The following is a 21,189-nucleotide window of genomic DNA, read 5'->3' on the forward strand; positions in this document are numbered from 1 at the left end:
TTGCCCCTTAGTGTCCTGAGATGCGTAGGTTAGAGGGATTAGCGGGTAAATGTGTAGGGATATGGGGGTAGGGCCTGGGTGGGATTGTGGTCGTTGCAGACCCGATGGGCCAGATGGCCTCTTTCTGCACTGTAGGGTTTCTATGATTCTAATCCACCACCATTAGATTATCTATTCACGTTGACGTGAATGCACTCCGACGTGAATTAAGACCAATCTCCCACAGCGTGCACTGCTGGGCAGACCCACTGGAGGAGCTCAGGTGAGTGCTCCACTCAGGGGGGAAGAGGATCTTGCCTAGGCAGTATCCCCAGCACTTCCCTGGCATATCTGCCATCGCCACTTGACATTCAATGGCATTACTATTGCTGAAACCCTCACTAACAACATCCTGAACCTAAACTGGACTAGCCATATAAATACTGTGGCTGTCAGAGCAGGTCAAAGGCTATAAATCCTGTGATGTTTAACTCACCTCCTAAGACCCCAGAGCCTGGCCACTATCTAACAAGGCACAAGTCAGGAATGTAATAGGATACTCTCCACTTGCCTGGATGAGTGCATCTCCATCAAAACTCAAGAAGCTTGACACCATCCAGGACAGAACAGCCTCATTGATTGCAACCCCTTCCACAAACATTCAATCCCTCCACCATAGATGAACAGTGGCAGCAGTGTGTACTATCTACAAGATGCACTGCAGCAACAGAACAAGAGCAGCAGATACCGAGGAACACCACCACCTGGAAGTTCCCCTTGAAGTGTCTCAACATCTTGACTTGGAAATATATTGCCATTCCTTAACTGTCACTGTTATCAAAATCCTGGAATTCCCTCCCTGACAGCACTCTGTGGGTGTACCTCTATCTCAGGGATTGCAGCAGTTCAAGAAGACAGCTTACCACCATGTTCTGAAGGGCACCAAGGGATGGGCAATAAATCCAACATCCCATAAAATTAATTAAAAAAAATAACTGAATGGCTTGCTAGGCCATCTCAGAGGCCTTGTTGTCCCAATTCAGAAGGCAATTAAGAGTCAACCACCTTGCTGTGGGTCGATTACTTATGGGGCAGACTAAGTAAGGGCAGCAGGTTTCCTTCCTTGAAGTACATTGGTGAACCAGAAGGATTTTTTACCACAATCCAGTCATTTCATGATTGCTACTGATTCTATTTTTTTAATGCCAAATTTATTAAGAAATTGAATTTGAGTTCTCTCAGCTGCCCTGGTCAGACTGGAGTTCAGGGCACAGGCTGGGAGGTAGAGAAGGGACCTTAAAATAGCAAGGGAAGGTGGGGCTGGAGTGTCTGCTGCCTTCCCGCTATCAAGCCATTTTGCCAGCAATGGGGTATGTGGCTGACAGCCCACTTATCCAGAGGCCAGTTGAGGCATTTCAGTGACTAATTTAGGTCCTGGTTCTGCCGCTACTGGAATTTTACCACTGGCAGATGGGCATTTCCCTATATGGGGAGACTTCAAGGTGCCCATGTAGCAGGCTTGGAGCAGGAGGTGGGCTCCTTTTCTGATACTCTTTGTCTCAGAGAAGGGTCCCATGTTGGCAATGGCCAACCCTGCAGCCAAGTGCCTCCCCCAACCCTTTGTTCTTTGAAAATGTGACCAAACACATTGACGAAGGAAGAGCGGTGGATGTGGTCTATATGGACTTCAGCAAGGCGTTCGATAAGGTCCCCCATGCAAGACTTCTTGAGAAAGTGAGAGGGCATGGGATCCAAGGGGCTGTTGCCTTGTGGATCCAGAACTGGCTTGCCTGCAGAAGGCAGAGAGTGGCTGTGGAGGGGTCTTTCTCTGCATGGAGGTCAGTGACCAGTGGAGTGCCCCAGGGATCTGTTCTGGGACCCTTGCTGTCTGTCATTTTCATAAATGACCTGGATGAGGAAGTGGAGGGATGGGTTGGTAAGTTTGCTGACGACACCAAGGTAGGTGGTGTTGTGGATAGTTTGGAGGGATGTCAGAAGTTGCAGCGAGACATAGATAGAATGCAAGACTGGGCGGAGAAGTGGCAGATGGACTTCAACCCGGATAAGTGTGTGGTGATCCATTTTGGCAGATCCAATGGGATGAAGCAGCAGTATAATATGAAGGGTACCATTCTTAGCAGTGTAGAGGATCAGAAGGACCTTGGGGTCCGGGTCCATAGGACTCTTAAATCGGCCTCGCAGGTGGAGGATGCGGTCAAGAAGGCGTACTGGCCTTCATTAATCGAGGGATTGAGTTTAGGAGTCGGGAGATAATGCTGCAGCTTTATAGGACCCTGGTTAGACCCCACTTGGAGTACTGCGCGCAGTTCTGGTCACCTCATTACAGGAAAGATGTTGAAGCCATTGAAAGGGTGCAGAGGAGATTTACAAGGATGTTGCCTGGATTGGGGGGCATGCCTTATGAGGATAGGTTGAGGGAGCTTGGTCTCTTCTCCCTGGAGAGACGAAGGATGAGAGGTGACCTGATAGAGGTTTACAAGATGTTGAGAGGTCTGGATAGGGTAGACTCTCAGAGGCTATTTCCAAGGGCTGAAATGGTTGCTACGAGAGGACACAGGTTTAAGGTGCTGGGGGGTAGGTACAGAGGAGATGTCAGGGGTAAGTTTTTCACTCAGAGGGTGGTGGGTGAGTGGAATCGGCTGACGTCGGTGGTGGTGGAGGCAAACTCGTTGGGGTCTTTTAAGAGACTTCTGGATGAGTACATGGGATTTAATGGGATTGAGGGCTATAGATAGGCCTAGAGGTGGGGATGTGATCGGCGCAACTTGTGGGCCGAAGGGCCTGTTGGTGCTGTGGCTTTCTATGTTCTATGTAACCCCGCTCCCCTTTGCCACCCTCCACTTACCTGTTTGGGAGGGTGGCGTCTATCCATTGCTCCCTCTTCTATCAGGTGTTGTCCCAGAACTGGTCACCACTGCCAATAGTTTAGCTGAGACTATTGAAACACCAGCTGTCCAATTGGCAGGAAGCTCCTGGGGCAAGTAGCTGCCCTTAATGGGACGTGCATCTCCACAGCAACCAGTTGCCTGACCCCTATAAAATGCAGCTCCAATCTTGCAGTTAAGAGTCTCCCCCAGCTTTTGGCTGTATCATTAGGAATTGCACCGTGGCCATAAAAATTCCCAGCGACAATAACACTATGCCACTGCTTCCCCCAAATATGTGAAAGGTTGTGAATAAATCTGGCCACTAGTCATTAGCATTAACACTATGCAACCATTCCCTATTATAAACACATTATATATATCCAAGCCTTTCTTTTAGTTTTAAATATCTATCAACTAAAGTTTATAGGAATGCAGCATCCAAAAGAATATAAGATATTGGTTAAAAATGTTCCAGAGAACACTATTGTAATCTGAAGCATGGTTATTGTTATTTGACTCTCATGACAACTGGGTCATTTCACTCAGATGGTCATTAACACAATCTCTCATCTGACATGCTGCACAGATGGACAATAGTGAATTATATCAGAATGTCCTTCCCCTTTAAGATGGAATATCTCATGGTCACAGACTGAAAGCTAAGACTAACCGGCAAAGCAGAGTGGGTTTGAATGTGAGTTAACCATAATCCTCCAGATGGGATTCAACTGTCTGAATCGAATTGCTGGACTTGCCCAGTGTGTTTTACAAAAGAAAATCACTAATACCACATTTCAAGGTCTGACACATATTTGTCTTCTGGAGGATTACATTTCTTTTGTTGTTACTTCACTTGGGCTTTTGAAGGATTGCTGAAATACAGCAAGTGTTAGACTGACTGATGAAAGATAAGTCTTCTAATGCATTTGGAATGCATCCTGAGGAGGCTCATAAAGAGAACAATTTCAAAGCAGTTAGATGATGTAAGTGAAAGCTGGGCTGTGATTTCTAGGCATATTTTACAACTCATATTCAGGCTGATTTTGCTGGCAAAGAGCTTCACGAATGACTGCACTGCCTGTAATTTTCCATCGATTGGAATCAATGAATGGATAATCATGGGCTGCGTACCTATGACTTCTCAGTATGTGCAGTCAGTGGGTGAGGATCCCTGTTGTCAGTGTATGAAAAATAATTCCTTTTGTATTGATCTAGGTTTAGTTTCTTTGAAAGATGATATAATTAATCCAGATAGTGCTTAACTAAATTTAACTTAGCTGAAGAAACAACTTCAATTTATGTGTAACCATCATGAATGTGGGCAAGCTTAATAGACCAGTCAGCCTTTTCCTGCCCACCATCTTCATTAATAGCACCTATAATGACCCCATGAGGTCCAAGAATGTTTACAGCCTTTCATTTTCGCAAATGTGGCAGCCAATTAACACACAGCAAGATCCCAGAAACAACAATTAGTTTAATAACCAGGACATCTGTTTTTGGAGGTATTTGCTGGACAAGAGATTTTTGCATTCACCTGAGAGGGCGGACATGGTGGCTACATTTGATTATATTACTGTACTAACATCCGCTTATGACTAATGACCACTTGGGTAAGTAAAAGTTATCAGAAAACATACAGCAGGATTTGATCCTTTGAATAAAAGGAAACACAAAAGTAGAAGGAGGAAATACAAAAAAGAGAACATGAGAAAAAATGTAAAGATGTATATTTATATATGAACTCAATGAGACAATAAGTGAATTTGATTTCACCAAAATGATGGTAAAATGTTTTGCTTGTACAATTAAGATTTTGTTGCAGAAAATTTTTGTACATAAATAAGACAATCAATGGGTGCTGGTCCATTTTTTAAATTCATTTGGGGGATGTGGGCATTGTTGGCTGGGTCAACATTTATTGCCCATCCCTAATTGACTTTAATCCTACCCATGTATTTTCAGAGGGCACTTAAGAGTCAACCACATTGCTGTGGGTCTGGAGTCACATGTAGGCCAGAGAAGGTAAGGACAGCAGATTTCCTTCCCTAAAGGACATTAGTGAACCAGGGATGGGCTTTTACAACAATCAACTTTTAATTTCAGATTTTTATTAAATTCAAATTTCACCATTTGCTGTGGGGGGATTTGAACCTGGGTTCCATGGGCACCTGCATTACCAGTCCAGCGACAATAACACTATGCCACTGCTTCCCCCAAATATGTGAAAGGTTGTGAATAAAACTTAGTCGACTACTGTATCCACTTGTTGAAAATCAAATTGCAATGCCCTCACCTTTCCAAGACATTCAATGTATTAATCTAAATGTAAATGGATCTTAACTTTACAAAAGAAGCACATCAAATAAGATTTATTTCTTTATCGTTAAAGTGATAAGTAAACCTGTCTATTGTACTGCTTTTGTTTCTCGATATTGTTTTGTTAAGATTCCCAAAATTACCTGATATACAGGATCTTCCACATCTTCCTCCAAAATTGTCTGAATTAGAATGAGTCAGAAATGCAAAGGGAGAGAAAATCAGCAGAAGCATCAGACAAGCGTAATTAGTGAACGAGGCACATTACAGGATTTGCAAAGTAGAAGAATAACAATTATTTAAATATTATATTCAATTAAAGCCCATTCTTGTTTTTCTATTAGTAATTGGAATAATTAAAACTATCACTGATTTTCTTGATTCTTTCACTCTAATCGTGTATCTTTCTGTGGTCATTACAAATGAGTATTTGTATGTTAGTTAATTACACACCTCTAGACCAAGTAATAAGGCCTAGAGTAGGTCAGTGTAAAGCACAGTTTCAATAATAAAACAAGAAGAAAAATCTCAATTGTACTAGTAGACCAATTAATAATCCATCTTGTGGTCCTTGCAAACAAGGCTACCTACTTAAGATCAATTTAATAATAATCTAAGAATGGTTATATACTGTAGGACATTGGGAACTGAGTTGAGACTATCAGAATACATAATGGGGCTCAGAGATGGAAAGCCTTGATTCCATCTTGTCAAACTAAGTCCAACTATTGGCTCTTTAGTGAAACGAAGTGTACACATGCAATTAAAGGGCCTATTGAATAGCTCGCCTGAAGCTCACTTTTTTCATAACAGCGAGAATCACTGAAGATGGCCATTGTTTATTACAGTTTTATACTTGCAGAGGGAACTTTACCGATGCGCAGGTGGCTGGAAATATAGGGTGGGATTTAACAGCCTCGCTCATCTCAAAACCTTAAAATCCTGCCTAAGGTCAATGGACCTTTCCAAAGTCTGCCCCATGTCTGTCCGATTCTCGTGGCGGGCGGTACGGTAAAATTCCAGCCATAATATTCGGTAAGGCCCCAGCTCTTAAAGCTCCCCATCAGAGTAGAGATTGACATGGCAGTAGCACAATTGAGGAATTAGCTCAAAAAATACAAAAACGAAATGTGGGCAAAACTGCTTTTCCAGACACTGAAAATTTGGAGGCATTGCTCTAGGAGTTGCACCAAAGGAAGACAGCCCCATTTGGGGCTGAAAACCACTCCAGAAAACTGCTTGGAGTAAGATTAATGACCAAGTTAATGAGGTCACTTAAGTCTCTTGTACTTGACTGCAAGTAAAAACGTAGTTTACTGATGATGGGAGGGAGGCAAAGGCATGCTTTCACTCCTTAGCAGACATTTGTTTTTGCCCATCAGGTACAGTGAAAAAGTTAATTGGGAACTCATGTACCCTCTGGCAGACACCACAAGCATATTGCATATGATCAATGCTTTGTCTGCAATCATTCTACCATTGTATTGCATGGAACTTTTGAATTGTTGGTGGAGATTGTCACAGGAAGCAACTTCCCACATTCCTTTTGCCACCGAGGGGCTTCTCAGTGAAGACAACAGCCATTTCTGCTCTGCATTGCAGGAGCCTAGATTACATGATGCAATCCTAAAATTAAAGCAAAATACTGCAGATGCTGGAAACCTGAAATAAATCAGAAAGCTGTGGAAAATCTCCGCAGGTCTGCCAGCAACTGTGGAGAAAGAAACGGAGTTAACATTTCAAGTCCAATGCAACTCTTCTTCAGAAGTGCCATATTCAACTCGAAACATTAACAGTGTTCCTTTTCTTGAGCACAAAAATTAATTAAAACAAATTCGTCAAATGATTTTGGATCCTTTTTGGTTTGTTGGGCTGATGAATTATTTTTGAAAAAAGTCTTTGAGGAGGTGAAAAGATGACAACTTCCTTATACTTAGGAAAATGATCCAAAGGGTACTGTTACTTAAACCTGCTCAGTGGTGATTATACTTCTGCAACATGATTATTGTTGTGTGTGTTGTAGAGGCACCACTGAACTCATTCCTCATGTCTCATAAAAATCATTCAAGCGTATTCAGAAATTTAGCACTGTCTCAAAAATTGCATCACAAAATTCATGGAGCACAGTTCACAACTGTGGTGCAACATTTCCTGGAAACCAGCTTGCTCCTCCAAAAATACTGAGGAATGAAACTACTAAAAACCTCCCTGCGAGCAGCAAAACCCCTTTATTACTCTGACAGATAGAGAGCACAAAGTTGTAAATGATTAGGACAAACATAAATAAAAGGAATGTCTATAAACACCTATCATATTGACACATACCAGAGTTACCTTTCTCCTTTAAAACACCATTAATAAAAAGCTACTTTAAAAACAGACAGTACTTGCTATAGTTTATTTTCTGTTATGCATAGCCTTCACCTCTATAAATGGTTAGTGAACAGAATGTTGCCAGTCCGGCTCTTCATCATCATACTGCTGAAAGCCAAGGCATTTGTTTACCTGATAGACTGCTTGTTCACATTGTTTGTCCTTTTGGGCCATTTTCTCCTTTTCCTCTCGAAGTTTCAGTTCATAGATGAGTTGAAAGAGATCTCGCAGGTCAAGGATTACAGGTTCAGCCTAACAGTCAAAATGAGAGTAAAAGTTGTACAATGTGTACAGTACAGGCTTACTGAGCACCAGAGGTTGATAAATGAACATGACCAGATCTACATCAATTAACAAATTATATATATGATTGAGTAAAGTGAACATGTCATTAATTATGAAATGAAATGTTCCCATTATTGTTAGATGATTTTCAATCTGTAGTTACGCTACAGTGGTTAGCACTGCTGTCCCACAGTGTCGGGGACCCAGGTTCAATTCCCGGCTTGGGGCTGAAAACCACTCTCCAGAAAACTGCCTGGAGTGAGATTAATGACCAAGTTAATGAGGTCACATAAGCCTCTTGTACTTGACTGTGCGGAGTCTGCACGTTCTCCCCGTGTCTGTGTGGGTTTCCTCTGGGTGCTCCAGTTTCTCCCACAGTCTGAAAGGCATGCCGGGTAGGTGCATTGGCCATGCCAAATTTTCCCTCAGTGTACCTGAACAGTTGCCGGAATGTGGACTTGGGGATTTTCACAGTAACTTAATTGCAGTGTCAATGTAAGCCTACTTGTGACACTGATAAATAAAATAAAATTTATTGATATGATCGCTAAAAAACATGTTAAAAGCATTTATACTCACTGCTTGGGATGTCTTTATTGCCACAAATCGATGATTTCCTTCTTTGCCACAAATATAACCAAAGGCTCTGTGGTCAGTGATATCCTTGGCAATGTATGATACTTCGTGAACTGCGTGGTGATGCTGCATAGCCTGAGAATGAGCACAGTAACTTTGATAGAAAGCAATCCATTATGTGAGGAAAAAGCATTCTGGAAAGTTTGGCCAGAATTGTACCACATGATCATCCTGAGTTATACACAGCATGAAGGTTACATGTTGGATCTATGTACTGTGTCACGTTAGCTGATCTCAGCTTGGCCAGTAGAAAGCCACTAATTGTTCTTTGCATTCCTGCTGCACAGAGGGGAAAAATTCCACTCAATTGCTATTGACTGAATGCCGCAAGTAAGTATACAGATGATCTGCAAAGGGGGCCAGAGTATAAAAGTAGAGGCGTCTTGCTACAGCTGTACATGGCATGAGTAAGACTGCACATGAACTGTGTATGACTTTGGTCTCCTTACTTAAAGATGGATTTATTTGCATTGGAGGCAGTTTAGAGAAATTGCACTAGGTTGATTCCTGGAATGAACCATAAAAACCTTACAGTGCAGAAAGAAACCATTCGGCCCATCAATTCTTCACTGACTCTCAGAAGAGCAACCCACCCAGGCCCTCCCCTCCACCCTATCCCTGTAACAGTGCAGAAACAGGCTGTTTTACTTTATCCTGCCGTTGAGCAAAAGTCCTAATACTTTGGGCCTGTCTTGTCCCATTAAAATATTTTAAAGATTGTTTCCTTTCAATCACTAACTGATTATTAATTTTTGAAGAATAGTCACTTGGTTGATGCACCAGGAGATTGCCAGTACCTAAAATAAAACTGTATGAGCCGACACAGCTTGAATGAGAAGAAAACTAGGGGCAACAAAAAAGGGGCATCTTCACTTCCAGTGCTGTTGTGCACTATTCTTTTCCAACCATCAAAAAAATTTACTGAATACATTTAACATACCCTGTTAACTTATGCTAATTTCCCACTGGTAAATACTAGCTTCTTAGTTTCTAAGTGCAATTTTACTTCATTACTCAAACCTTTCTGCAATATTTGCTTTCCAGTATATTATATCTTTTTTGTACTGCGGTTTTAATCAAGAAATTGGGTCACATTATCTCTGGTGTGTTCAGCATTTCACAAGGGAATATCTCAGCCATAATATGCAGTCTATTTCTGGCAAGTGAGCAGACTCTATGTGGCAGAGAGGAACTTGTATAAGAGGAATGATGTGAATCTATATTTGGAAATGTGCTAATTTCACCAGCTCTGTCCTGGTTTTATCCTAGCAGTCCTCTACTTACATTATCATTGTGATTCATCTCACGCTTTCCATTTTACATTTAAAGCTTTTGGGATAAATGAAGTCAACCATGTTAGTGGTTTCATTTCTTCTGAATCCTTTAACTGCAGCATGGATTTAAGCGGGGTTTACAAGTGAATTTACAGCAGTGAGTTAAAGTGACCACTCGATTCTCATATGAATAATATCTATTTGGACAAAGCACTGGAGGATGACAAGATTTGAGGGTGGGTGGGGAGAGAGGGGGGATAAGAGGAATACTTTATACTGATAGTACTGCCTCAGTGCTATTCTTTTCCTTTAACAATCCTTCCACTCTGGAAGAAACCTAATGAACCAGCAGTCTTCTGCATGGGGAATAAATCAGCAAATGTTTCCTTTAAATCAATGTTCCAATTAACAGCATGCCCATTAACTGACATAGACTACATAGTGACCTTGCTCTACATTTTATCTTTGGAATTCAAATCCTACTAAAGTCTTCAATGCTGCAGGCAATGGATATTACTTTTTCTCAGCTCTTTTATTTTTTTCTAATTTTTGGTGATGTTCAAATATGTTTTTTTCAGCAATTATCCATTCTCTTCACCTGATAATTTAGTTCCATTTTAAAATTTTACCTGAATGATTTACAATATAATGCATGTTATCTGTTCCGTGTCTCACAAGCCAGAGGCAATTACTCATAAAGTGCTTCTTTGAATTGACAGTGTAATCAAATTCTCTGCCAAATGACTGGCAGAGAAGTGATAGACTAACTGTGCAATAATCTTACTGCAAAATACGGAATGTTTTCTCTAAGGAGAAGTTAGATCTCAATGCAAATGATAGCATGTTTCTTTTTTTTTTAACTGATAAATAGACAATGGCAGGAATACACTGTATTGTCACTCCGACTGCTTGTAGCTGTCTCTTTGTCTTTACTCACTCCCACTTATTTCTATCTTAATTAGCTATAAGTTCATCTCTAGGTCTTAAAAAGGCAGGAGATTTTTCATTGGTGACATCTAAACTTGTAGAAATCCCTAAAGCCTGCAATAATGTCTTGAAAACTATACTGTGTAATGACTGTTCTGTGTTTGAGCAGTATTCCACAGGCACAGTCCTCCCAGTCTTTTGAACCTTAAATCAATCCTTTCTGTGGCCCTAATATGTTTTGTGCTGACCTTAAACCTCTATGCTGATAGAGTTATATTGTCTTGCCATGGGGTGAGGGGGTTTCCATTATTTAACACATGAGAGGTGACATCCTTCAGCAAATTGAAACCCTTGGACTATTTTATCAATATTACAGTGTTCTTGATGTAGATAAATGTGAGAAATTCAGTGAAGGACGTGGATAGACTGAATGCACAGTGGAAAAGATAGCTCTCAAAGATGGGGAGAGATGTAGTAAAGCACATTGCAGAGCGTAGGGGGCTAGTCAAAGTTACTGTGAAGATTTGGTACTCATGTGACATGAGCCTCTAGATTGTGGAACCAGTTATATTCCCTGCAGTGCTGCAAAGCTCATTCTGCCATCTTACTATTCACAAACAGCAGCACAGAAAAGGTTTCTGCCCAGATTGAATATCTGGCCCCTTCTGCACCATTTCGACAGGAACATTTTTACCATTGTGGATTCATCTTTGCATTCCCTATCTCCTAATAGGAAGGCAACTCTATTGGAAAAGTGAATTACACAGCATTGGTTTTCAACCTGCCAACATCCGTAAAGGAATACCTCATTGATTTTGATTCTGGAAACACATGAAACAATATTTTTTTCGCTGTGGTCTTTGTTCTGTAAATCTTTCTTTTGTCTATCTCTCTTTTACCGTACAAATGTAAAGGAGGCAACATTGCTACTCCCCTCCAGTATTTGAGTGTGTGTAAATAAGCTGACCCATTGAGTTTATCCTATCCCGAGTTTGCTATGGAGTTATTATTAAAACATTGGATCACACCAAAATCAGAGGGTTGGATCATATGCCACTACTTATGATGAAGGGAGAAGAAAATCAACACCTTTCTGTTTACAGATAGAAGGTGAGAGATAATTTCAGGGCCTAATCCCTTAATTCCTTTAACTTAATCCTGGTCATCCATAACACTGATCCATAACCCCAAAACCCATCCTCATTCACAACTTCTAGTCTCAGGACATATATCCTCAACACTGCACATGCACTGTGAGTAAGAGTAGTGATTGTGAATTAGTATTGACAGGTATGTATGTGTGTACATGTGTGCATGTGTGATGCTAGATCTTGCAGGAGTGTAATTAGGAAATACTTCTTCACATAGAAGCTTGAAACTTTCGGTCACAGATGACAATTGATGCAAAATAAATCGTTCATTCTAAAACTGTAATTTATAGATTTTTCTTAACCAAATATATCAAGAGATGTGAGACAGAAGTGAGTAAATGCAGATCAGCCATGATCCCACTGAAAGGTGGAACAGGTGTTAAGTGGCCTATTCTTGTTCCTACATTTCCAGCATTAAAAAGGCCAGCCAATTCCATACAGTGACCTCTGGAGCTCAACATCATCATGCGGTGTCTGATGAAGGAGGTTGTAGCTTTCATTGCAATATAGCAACTTCCATCGAACTCTAAACAACTATGGGATGTCATGCAGCTCATGTGGAACAACAAAGTACTTAAATGGAAGCCCAAACAACTTCTATTGTGCTATTGGAATCTTCCGTAGAACAGCAAAGTGCTGCAATGGAAGCTCAGACAGTTGCCAACGCCCTTAATGAAAAGGGGTTATAAAGCAAAGTTTGATACTGAACTATGTGAGGCAATATTAGGGCAGATGGCTAAAAGCTTGGTCAAAGGGTTTACGTTTTAATGAGTGTCTTAAAAGAGGGAAAATAGGTTTACAGACTGGTAGGTTTAGGGAATGAATTCCAGAGTTAAGGGCCCAGGCAGCTACAATGAGACCACCAACAGTGGACCAGTTAAACTCAAGGATGCTCAAGAGGGCAGAATTAAGGGAGGTGGATATCTTGGAAGTTGTCGGGCTGGAGGAGATTACAGAGAGAGAGGGAGAAAAATGCCATGAGGGAATGTGAAGACAAGGATAATAATTTTAAAATAGAGAATTTGCTTGACCTGAGGTCAATGTAGGTCAGCAAACACAGGGATGGCAGGTGAGTCACATTGCGAGTTGGGCCTAGGCAGCAGAGTTTTGGATGACCTCACATTCACAGCGGGCAGCATGTGGGAGACCGGCCTGAAGTAAAATGGAATAGTGAAGTCTAGAGGGAATGAAGGTATAGATAACGGTTTCAACAGCAGATGACCTACCAGAGGGTTGGGGTCAGATGTTATGGAAGTGGAAATAGAAAGTCTTAGCAATGACGCAGACACATGGTCAAAAACTCATTCTGGGTTCAAATATGGCACCAGTGTTGCGAACCATCACGTTCAGCCTCAGACAGTTCTCAGAGAGAGGGATGGAGCTGGATCGAATGCACCACTCCAGCGGGTTTGAAATGGATGGGCATGAAAATTCCACTGGACATCATGCCAGTCAATCCTGGTCCTTCAAGCACCCCCCTGGATGGTGCTGCTGGGACTGCAGAGCTGCCAGCCATCAGATCGAAGATCCATCCCCGGCAAATCAACGTTCCTCACAATGTTAAATTGCTGCAGGGCAGCTGTTCAGAGCAGGGTGTGGGCTCACTCCCTCCCCGCCACCTCAACCTTTTAGCTGCGGGTGTGTGGATTTCGTGGCGCCCTGTTAAATCTAGCCCATGGAGTCAGTGGCTAGTGACTGGAATTTGTGGCAGGGACTAAGGTCAATGATTTTTGTTTTTCCGCTATTCAATTTCAATCTTTGCTCATCCAGTACTGAATGCCGAATAAACAGAATACGAATTCAGAAATAGTAGAATTGTCAAGAAGTGGTGCTGAGTTAAAGTTGGGTGTCATGAGAGTACATGTGGACATTAACAGTTTTTGGATTATGTCATTGAGGGACAGCCTATAATTAAAATAAAAATCCTTGGGGGATACCAGAGATAATGGTGCGGGAATAGGATAAGAGAAGTAAGAAGAGCCAGGCAAAGGCTATACCAGAAGCTGGAGACAGACAGGAGGAGCCAAGTGCAGGTTGTAGCAAAACCAGGAAGAAGACACCAAAGTCTAGAGTTTCAGACTGACATTAACTACTTTACAAGAAATAAGCTAATTGCTGGTTAATGCCAATTTGAAAATATCAAGCTCGTGAGTCACAAAGAGATATCTTGCTTCAATTTGGGCTTTGCGAAAAAGGTCAGCCTGTATTTGTTACAGCACAATATCGTACATGTTCATTTCTGATGCATCAACTACATTTGAAAATGTAGCTGATATTTTTCTTCCTCCAGAGATCACAATTGCTGACCTTTCATAGTTTCACTCATCAGGAAAGCTACAGAAAATTGTTTCCTTCATATTATTTATGAATAGCAGGATATCCAAGAAGAGGACCCTGTGGAATTCCATTAGTCACAATTTTTCTCATCTCCTTCCCCGAATGTTTTCATTACTTTATGCTTTTGCAGCATTAACTAGTTTAATTTGAGCTGGCTAATTTACTATTGATTCCATAAGCCTTAAGTTTAATGTGGAACATCATCAAATATTGGTCGAAAAGCCAATTAAATTCTGTCTAATAACCTTGCACCATGTTCTGATATATTATAGGCAGTTTTGTGTTATGAACTGATGAGCATTAATAATTGGGTTGAGACTGCTCCAATTCATTTTATATAGGACCAGAGAGGAACATTTCATCTGCCAGTGGATTCAAACCTAGGTCCCGTGGGTGAAAGGACTGTGCTCTAAACCAATGTGCAGCAAAATTGCCTGACAATATTCTTCAGTCACTGGTATTAGCATGTAGATTAAAGGCCATTGTTTCTTGACATGATCGAGCAACATTTACAGAACATGAACATTCTTTTGATTAATACTGAAGAATTAAACAGACCCTGAATGCAAATAAATGTATAGTACTTTGCATGTTTTGATTTAATGTTAGATGGATCAGCTGGAGAGTCATCATCTGTGTGAATGTAGCTTTCTCTATTACCATGTAATTGACATAATTGGAGTATAATCTCTGCTATCAGGAAACAATCAAAACAAGCTGATTGCCCATTGATAGGCCTGACCAAAGTAAAGATATTGCAAAGATCAATTTCAAAATAAGTTGAAATGCTTTGTAGTTTGTAAACTAACTGCAGCCAAAGGATGTAGAATAGAAATCCCATACTTCAGTATTGGGGCTAAAATGACCAAACTACTGTTTTGCGTTGAAGGCAGTACCCTAAGTGCCGCAAAATGTTCTCATAGCCTTGGCTTCAGGACTCTTGATTACCTTAATTACTTAAGTTAGCAGCAACCCTCAATGACTTTAAATGCTGATGTTTGCATGCATAAAGGCAGTACGAGAGATGTTGACTTCCCACTTTGGGAAGGTAACACTTCTCTGGGAAGTGAGGGGGTAGCTGTAAAGCAGACTGTTCCTCAAATGATCTGGGTCCAATTTACAGCTATAACACATTACTCATTTATTGCTGGCCAAAGGGGAGGTCTTTATAAGGGTGTTTGTCTAGTTCTTTCTTCATAAATCGCTACAGCAACTTGACCCAATGCAAGCAATCACAGATAACAGTATGAGGGCTGTCCTAGTTTCGAGTGGTTAGCTGTGTCCCGCTGGCTGTGAGCTTATTCCTTTCTGCGTGACACAGATAAATTTAGAATTGAGGCAAAGGTTGAAAATTATCCCTGGAAATATGAAGCATTCTTGTGGTAAATACTGCTTGATAAAATGTGGTGTAACTCCTTAAAAATATTGCCCTTGTGCAACATGCCTAATTGAACAGAAAGACATTTAAATTCTATTACATTTAAAGAATGATTAAGTCACAGGTGTCTCACGATCTGCCAAATGTTGATTTAAATAAGGTTAATGCAGATCTAAGGATCATTAAGGTCATTTTTTATTCCTAACTTAACATATATTTTTGTACATTTTCAAATTTTTTCTTCCCAAAAAACAAGAGAAAACTGTAGTGGGGAGCAGGGAACTAGATTCCCCCCCCCCCCCCCCTCTTCGTTTAAAGAAAATCTGTAAAAAAGTCAGTTTTTAGCAAGAAAAGAACCTAGGGGATTAAAAAAAGGATGTCAATGAAATAACAGCCTACGGTTATTGACACAGTCTAGCAGTGGCCCAGATAAGTCACACATCACACACAACAATAGCACAAGCATCAAATCTAAGCGAAGGAACAAGTAGGATAAAGTAGTGCAATGTATTCAAGGGATGAAAAAGTGGCAATTTCAATGTCCCCAATTTCGTATTAAAAAAAACCTTTAAATCCAGACACAACTGGGGGCAACAATAGGAGAACTCCACAGGGCAGCGGATCTTTTTAATTTTTATTCATTTTCAGTGCACACACTTGTGTGAGATTTTATAATTTTATGTCAGCCAAAATCTCAGTCGATTCATACAGTTAGGTTTGGTTTGTGCACTTGGTAACTGCACATAAAGCTTGATAAATGCTGAAATTACAATGAAAGAATTTTGAAGGTTCTAAGATGCACACACATCACATCAGGCACTTTGCACATTGTCAGATGTGTGTACGCATCTAGCAATCTAAATTTCTGCACAAAGACCACAGAATATTTGTTTCTGTTACAATAAAGCATGAAAAAAATCCATTATATTACTGACTTATCAGCCTATAACAATACATGAATTTATAATACACGCCAGTGAGAAAATAGACTTTAAAAATTCATATCCATTTGAAATATATCAACTTTTAAGGTGAGACAACAAATAAACTCTATAAACTGTATAAACCTTCCCAGGTCAGCTATTATAAGGATTACAATATTTGAATAACACCAAATTAAATTTGGAATGTGGTTCGTCAGCAGAAATATCAAGTGGCTTACATGCTTCCTAATCTTCCAAATTGGCCTATATTTAGGAAATTCTACTCTCCAAAGCCAATTACTTTTCTTGTACTAGCATTGCGACAAAAATTAATACACAAAAATAGCTGGCAACATTAACTGAACTGGTGATATGTAAATGCCAATACATTATCATTTGTTGCAGTTCAACAGTTTTTCTTGGATCAAAAACTCAGTGGCTGAGAAGTCTACACATGCCATTCTAACTGAGGTCAGCTCATTCAACACTGGTCCATATGGCTCAGTACTCCCCAGAGAGCATGGAGGATGGATCATTAAATGTATTCAAGGCAGAATTAGATGGACTTTTGACACAGTAAGAAATCTCACAACACCAGGCTAAAGTCCAACAGGTTTATTTGGAATCACAAGCTTTCGGAGTGCTGCTCCTTCCTCAGGTGCGGGACACAGGTAACGACTCACCTGAGAAGGAGCAGCGCTCCAAAAGCTCATGATTCCAAATAAACCTGTTGGACTTTAACCTGGTGTTGTGAGACTTCTTACTGCGCCCACCTCAGTCCAACGCCGGCATCTCCACATCATGGATTTTTGACAGGCAAGGGAGTTGAGGGTTCTTAGAGCAGACAAGAAAGTGGAGTTGAGATTACAACCAGATCAGCCATAATCTAATTGAATGTGGAGCAGGCTTGACGAGACAAATAGCCTACTCTTGCTCCTATGTTCGTAAATTCCTACAGTCATGGGTCATACACTGACTCATTAAGCCATTGGTAAGAATTTGGAATTTCCTATTATGTTTTACTTTCTGAACTTTGGAGAGGACAACAATATGATACTGTCACAACACATCATAGCAACATTTAACTTGTACACCACCTACACAATTCAGCTAGTCAGTGACCAGTGAAGGGTAACGTGTTGTTTAGGTGTGATATTTTTCTTTGAATTCTGTCATTCATGCACAAAGTTCAATTGATCCGTGCGTTCCTTTGACCCAATTACACTTCAGCATCTGTGTTGATATAGCACACATTTCATTTCACATCAACATAAATTTTAGGGAACTAAGTTACTGGACAGGGAACACATTGCATTTTGGGAAGTGGCATAAGACTGTAGAGCCTTGCACCATTTCAGTTTTGCACAGGCTGCAGCATAATACCAGATTGTGAATTTTTAAACTTAATTTCTTGGTAGTAACAAAGAGTTACCTCGCCATAGGCTCTTAGTGTGCACACAGCACCCGTACATAAAGTTTTCCCTGTTTGACAAAATCATTGAATCAGTAGTGTAACCCAGAGCAGGCTCCACATTGCTGTAAGCAGGCATGTTTCACCCTTCTTTAGCTTTGTTGGTATCCTGTACTGTGGATCTTGGCCCATAATTTACCTCACAATAATGAATAATACTATAATAATAAAATGAAATCTAAAGTCAACCCGACTGAGACATTGGACTCAACCAGCCCTCACCTGCCGAAGTATTTGAGGTCTGCAAGCTAGGAATATTTTCTATAATGGGACTTTGCCCTATGGTGACTTACTCCTGTCTTTTCATCAAAGATCTTTATGCCTCCGAATGAAATGGTCAGAAAGATTCTCTGCTTGTGTTCCCCTTTTGAACGCGCAGCAGCTGCAATTCCCTGTCGGAGGTAAAACAACATAAGTGTCAATAAGAAAACACAAAGTTCAATCTAGCAGCCCTTGGGTTTCAGCTTGCTGAACACTAAAATTCAAAAAAGAATCACAGAATACAGTCACTATTTCCCATGTAGTTCAATTGATTCATGTGTTCTTTTGGTCCAATTATGCTGCCGCTTGTTTTGAAATGGCACCCTTTTCATTTCACATCAACGTGGAGGAGGAAGCCACTGAGCATTTTGGGAAGCAGCGGAAGAGGCAATTTCATATAATTTACTCTTTACACTAGCTTACAAAAGGAATAGCTCACAATACATAAAGCAGAATGACTTTTAATCTCATTAATATATGATCATGTTACATCAGAGAAAAGAATAAAAATCATATTTAGCACCTTATCAAATCTTTCAGAAACATCCAAAAGTGCTTCACATGCACTGACCTACTTTGTAGGGCAGTCACTGTTAAGCAAATGCAGAACAATGAGGCTAACAAGCTCCCATAGATAAGATGAAGAGCCAGCTAATCACTTTGCTGCACTGTACTGGTTGACAGGCAGAGTCAGTCAGAAAGCAGGTAAATTCTATTCTCCTCATTTTATAAGCAATGGAACTCTCTCTCAATGTGAGAAGCCTGTGCGTGGTCTTTTGATGAGGGCAGGCTGTTGTAACACAGTACCACACGGTTCTGTCTAGGAAATTTGCAATGGGACTACTTATGTGCACTTCACCCATGAGGCAGCACGGTTGCACAATGGTTAGCATTGCTGCCTCACCGTGCCAGGGAATCGGGTTTGATTCCAGCCTTGGCCGACCATCTGTGTGGAGCTTACATGTTCTCCCCATGGCTGGGGACCATACGTGATCCTCGCCGGTGAGGACCGCCACTGGTGAGGCCGTTAAGGCAAGTGAGCCCCAATCATTGTGTCCCAGGCTCACTAATAATATTCAAATGAACTTGTACATATTAAAATCATCCTCGTGCCCAGAAAGAGCGAGAGGCTGCTTACGTCGTCAGATTGGGGCTGCTAAGATTGCGAGGCGAGAAACCGTGCACAAACCTGGTTTTTCGCCGCTTGTGCAATCTTGTCGGCTCGCCAAACTGATCGACCAGTGCGATGAGCCAGTAAGATAGTCCCCTTAATGCTGTAGAAACCCTGAAGGAGTATAGAAAATACAGGAATGAAGTAAAAAGGGAAATTATGAAAGCAAAGAGGGGACACAAAAAATATTGGCACATAAGTCAAATAAAACCCAAAAATATTTTGCCGGTATATTAAGTGCAAGAGAATAACTAAGAACCCATCAGATGAAAAGGTAACTTGTGTGTTGATGCTGAAGGTTTGGTCAGGGTTCCCAATGAGAGGGATGATGCAGACTTCCTCGTTAAAGAAGAGAGTGAAATATTATATGTGTTATGAGAGAGCAAGTACTGGAGGGCCTGACATCCTTGAAGGTGGATGAATCACAAGGGCTGAATGGGTTGGAATCCAGGCTGTTAAAAGAAGCCAGGGCGGGAATAGTGGATGCTCTGAGGTTCGTTTTCCAATCCTCACTAGATACAGGTGAGGTACCAGAGGATTGGAGGTCTGTGAACATTGTAGCATTATTTAAAAAGTGTGTGAGGGAAAGGGCAGAAAATTATAGGCCAGTCAGTCTGACTTTGGCAGGAGGCAAATTATTGGAATCAATTCTGAGACAGGATAAACAGAAAGGTATGGATTTCTCAGGGATAGTCAGCAAGGTTTTGTTAGGGGAAGATCATGTCTTATTAACCTAATCGAATTTTTTGAGAAAGTAACAAGGAGGATTGATAAGGGTAGTTCAATGGATGTTGTCTACATGGATTTTAGTAAAGCATTTGACAAGGCCCCAAGTGGCAGGCTGGTCAAAAATGTGAGATCCTATAGGATACAGGGAGAGATGATGAGTTTGGATCCGCGTCAGGAAGCAAAGAGTAATGGTTGATGGATATTTTTGTGAATGAAAAGCAGTTTCTCGTGGCATTTCACAGTGTTAGAGCCCTTACTGTTTATTGCATATATTAATGATTTGGACATAAATGTGGTAGGCATGATTACATTTGCAGATGACAAACATTGGCTATATGGTTGATGGTGAAGAGTTGTCTCCAGAATGATATCAATGATTTGGTTGAGTGGACGGAAAAGTGGCAAATAGAATTCAATCCAAATGTGAGGTAATGCATTTGGAGCAGGCAAACAAAGCAAGGTAATGCTCAATCTGTATAAAAAGCTAGCTGGGCCACAGCTGGAATTTTATGTACAGTTCTGGTCACCAAATTGCAGGAAAGAGAATTGCTCTGGAGGGAGTGCAGAAGAGATTTACAAGAATGTTGGCAGGGGTTGGAAAATGCAGCTATGCAGAAAAATTGAATAGGCAAGGGTTGTTTTCCTTTGAACAGGTGACCTAACTGAGGTGTACAAAATCATGAGGGGCCTAATAGGACAGACAAGAAAGACATGTTTCTCCTGGCTGAGGGCTCAATTACCAAATGGTATAGATTTAAGGTGATTAGTAGAAGTATAAAAGAGGGCAAGAGGAAAATCTTTCTCACAGAGGATGGTTGACATCTGGAATTCACTGCCTGAGTTGGTGGTTGAGGCTGAAACACTGCATCTGAAGTGCTGTAACCTGCGAGGCTACAGACAAGGTGCTAGAAAATGGGATTAAAATGAGTTTCTTTTCGGTCAGGTAGCAGACATGCTGGACTGAATGGCTTTTTCTGCAGTGTAACTTTTCTAAGGTTCTTTGTAGTGATAACCAGGCACTGCTGCTGGTCCAAAGTACAATTTAAGAGATTTTGGCATATGTATCATTTTCCTGACCTTCTGTTAC

General features: G+C 40.9%; 1 protein-coding gene across 1 annotated transcript in view; it reads right to left on the reverse strand.

Annotated features, from left to right (window-relative positions):
- Positions 1-21,189, reverse strand: part of LOC144497764 (uncharacterized) — a 214,950-nt gene that overhangs the window by 103,251 nt on the left and 90,510 nt on the right. Inside the window, exons 3-6 of the mRNA XM_078219203.1 lie at positions 18,235-18,333; positions 8,424-8,555; positions 7,692-7,811; positions 5,330-5,368 (exon numbers count right to left, since the gene is read on the reverse strand). Of these exons, the coding sequence (XP_078075329.1) occupies positions 5,330-5,368; positions 7,692-7,811; positions 8,424-8,555; positions 18,235-18,333 (390 nt within the window). The remainder of the gene's footprint in view (positions 1-5,329; positions 5,369-7,691; positions 7,812-8,423; positions 8,556-18,234; positions 18,334-21,189) is intronic.

Source organism: Mustelus asterias, chromosome 8 (assembly GCF_964213995.1).
Source record: "Mustelus asterias chromosome 8, sMusAst1.hap1.1, whole genome shotgun sequence".
Classification (NCBI taxonomy): domain Eukaryota; kingdom Metazoa; phylum Chordata; class Chondrichthyes; order Carcharhiniformes; family Triakidae; genus Mustelus; species Mustelus asterias.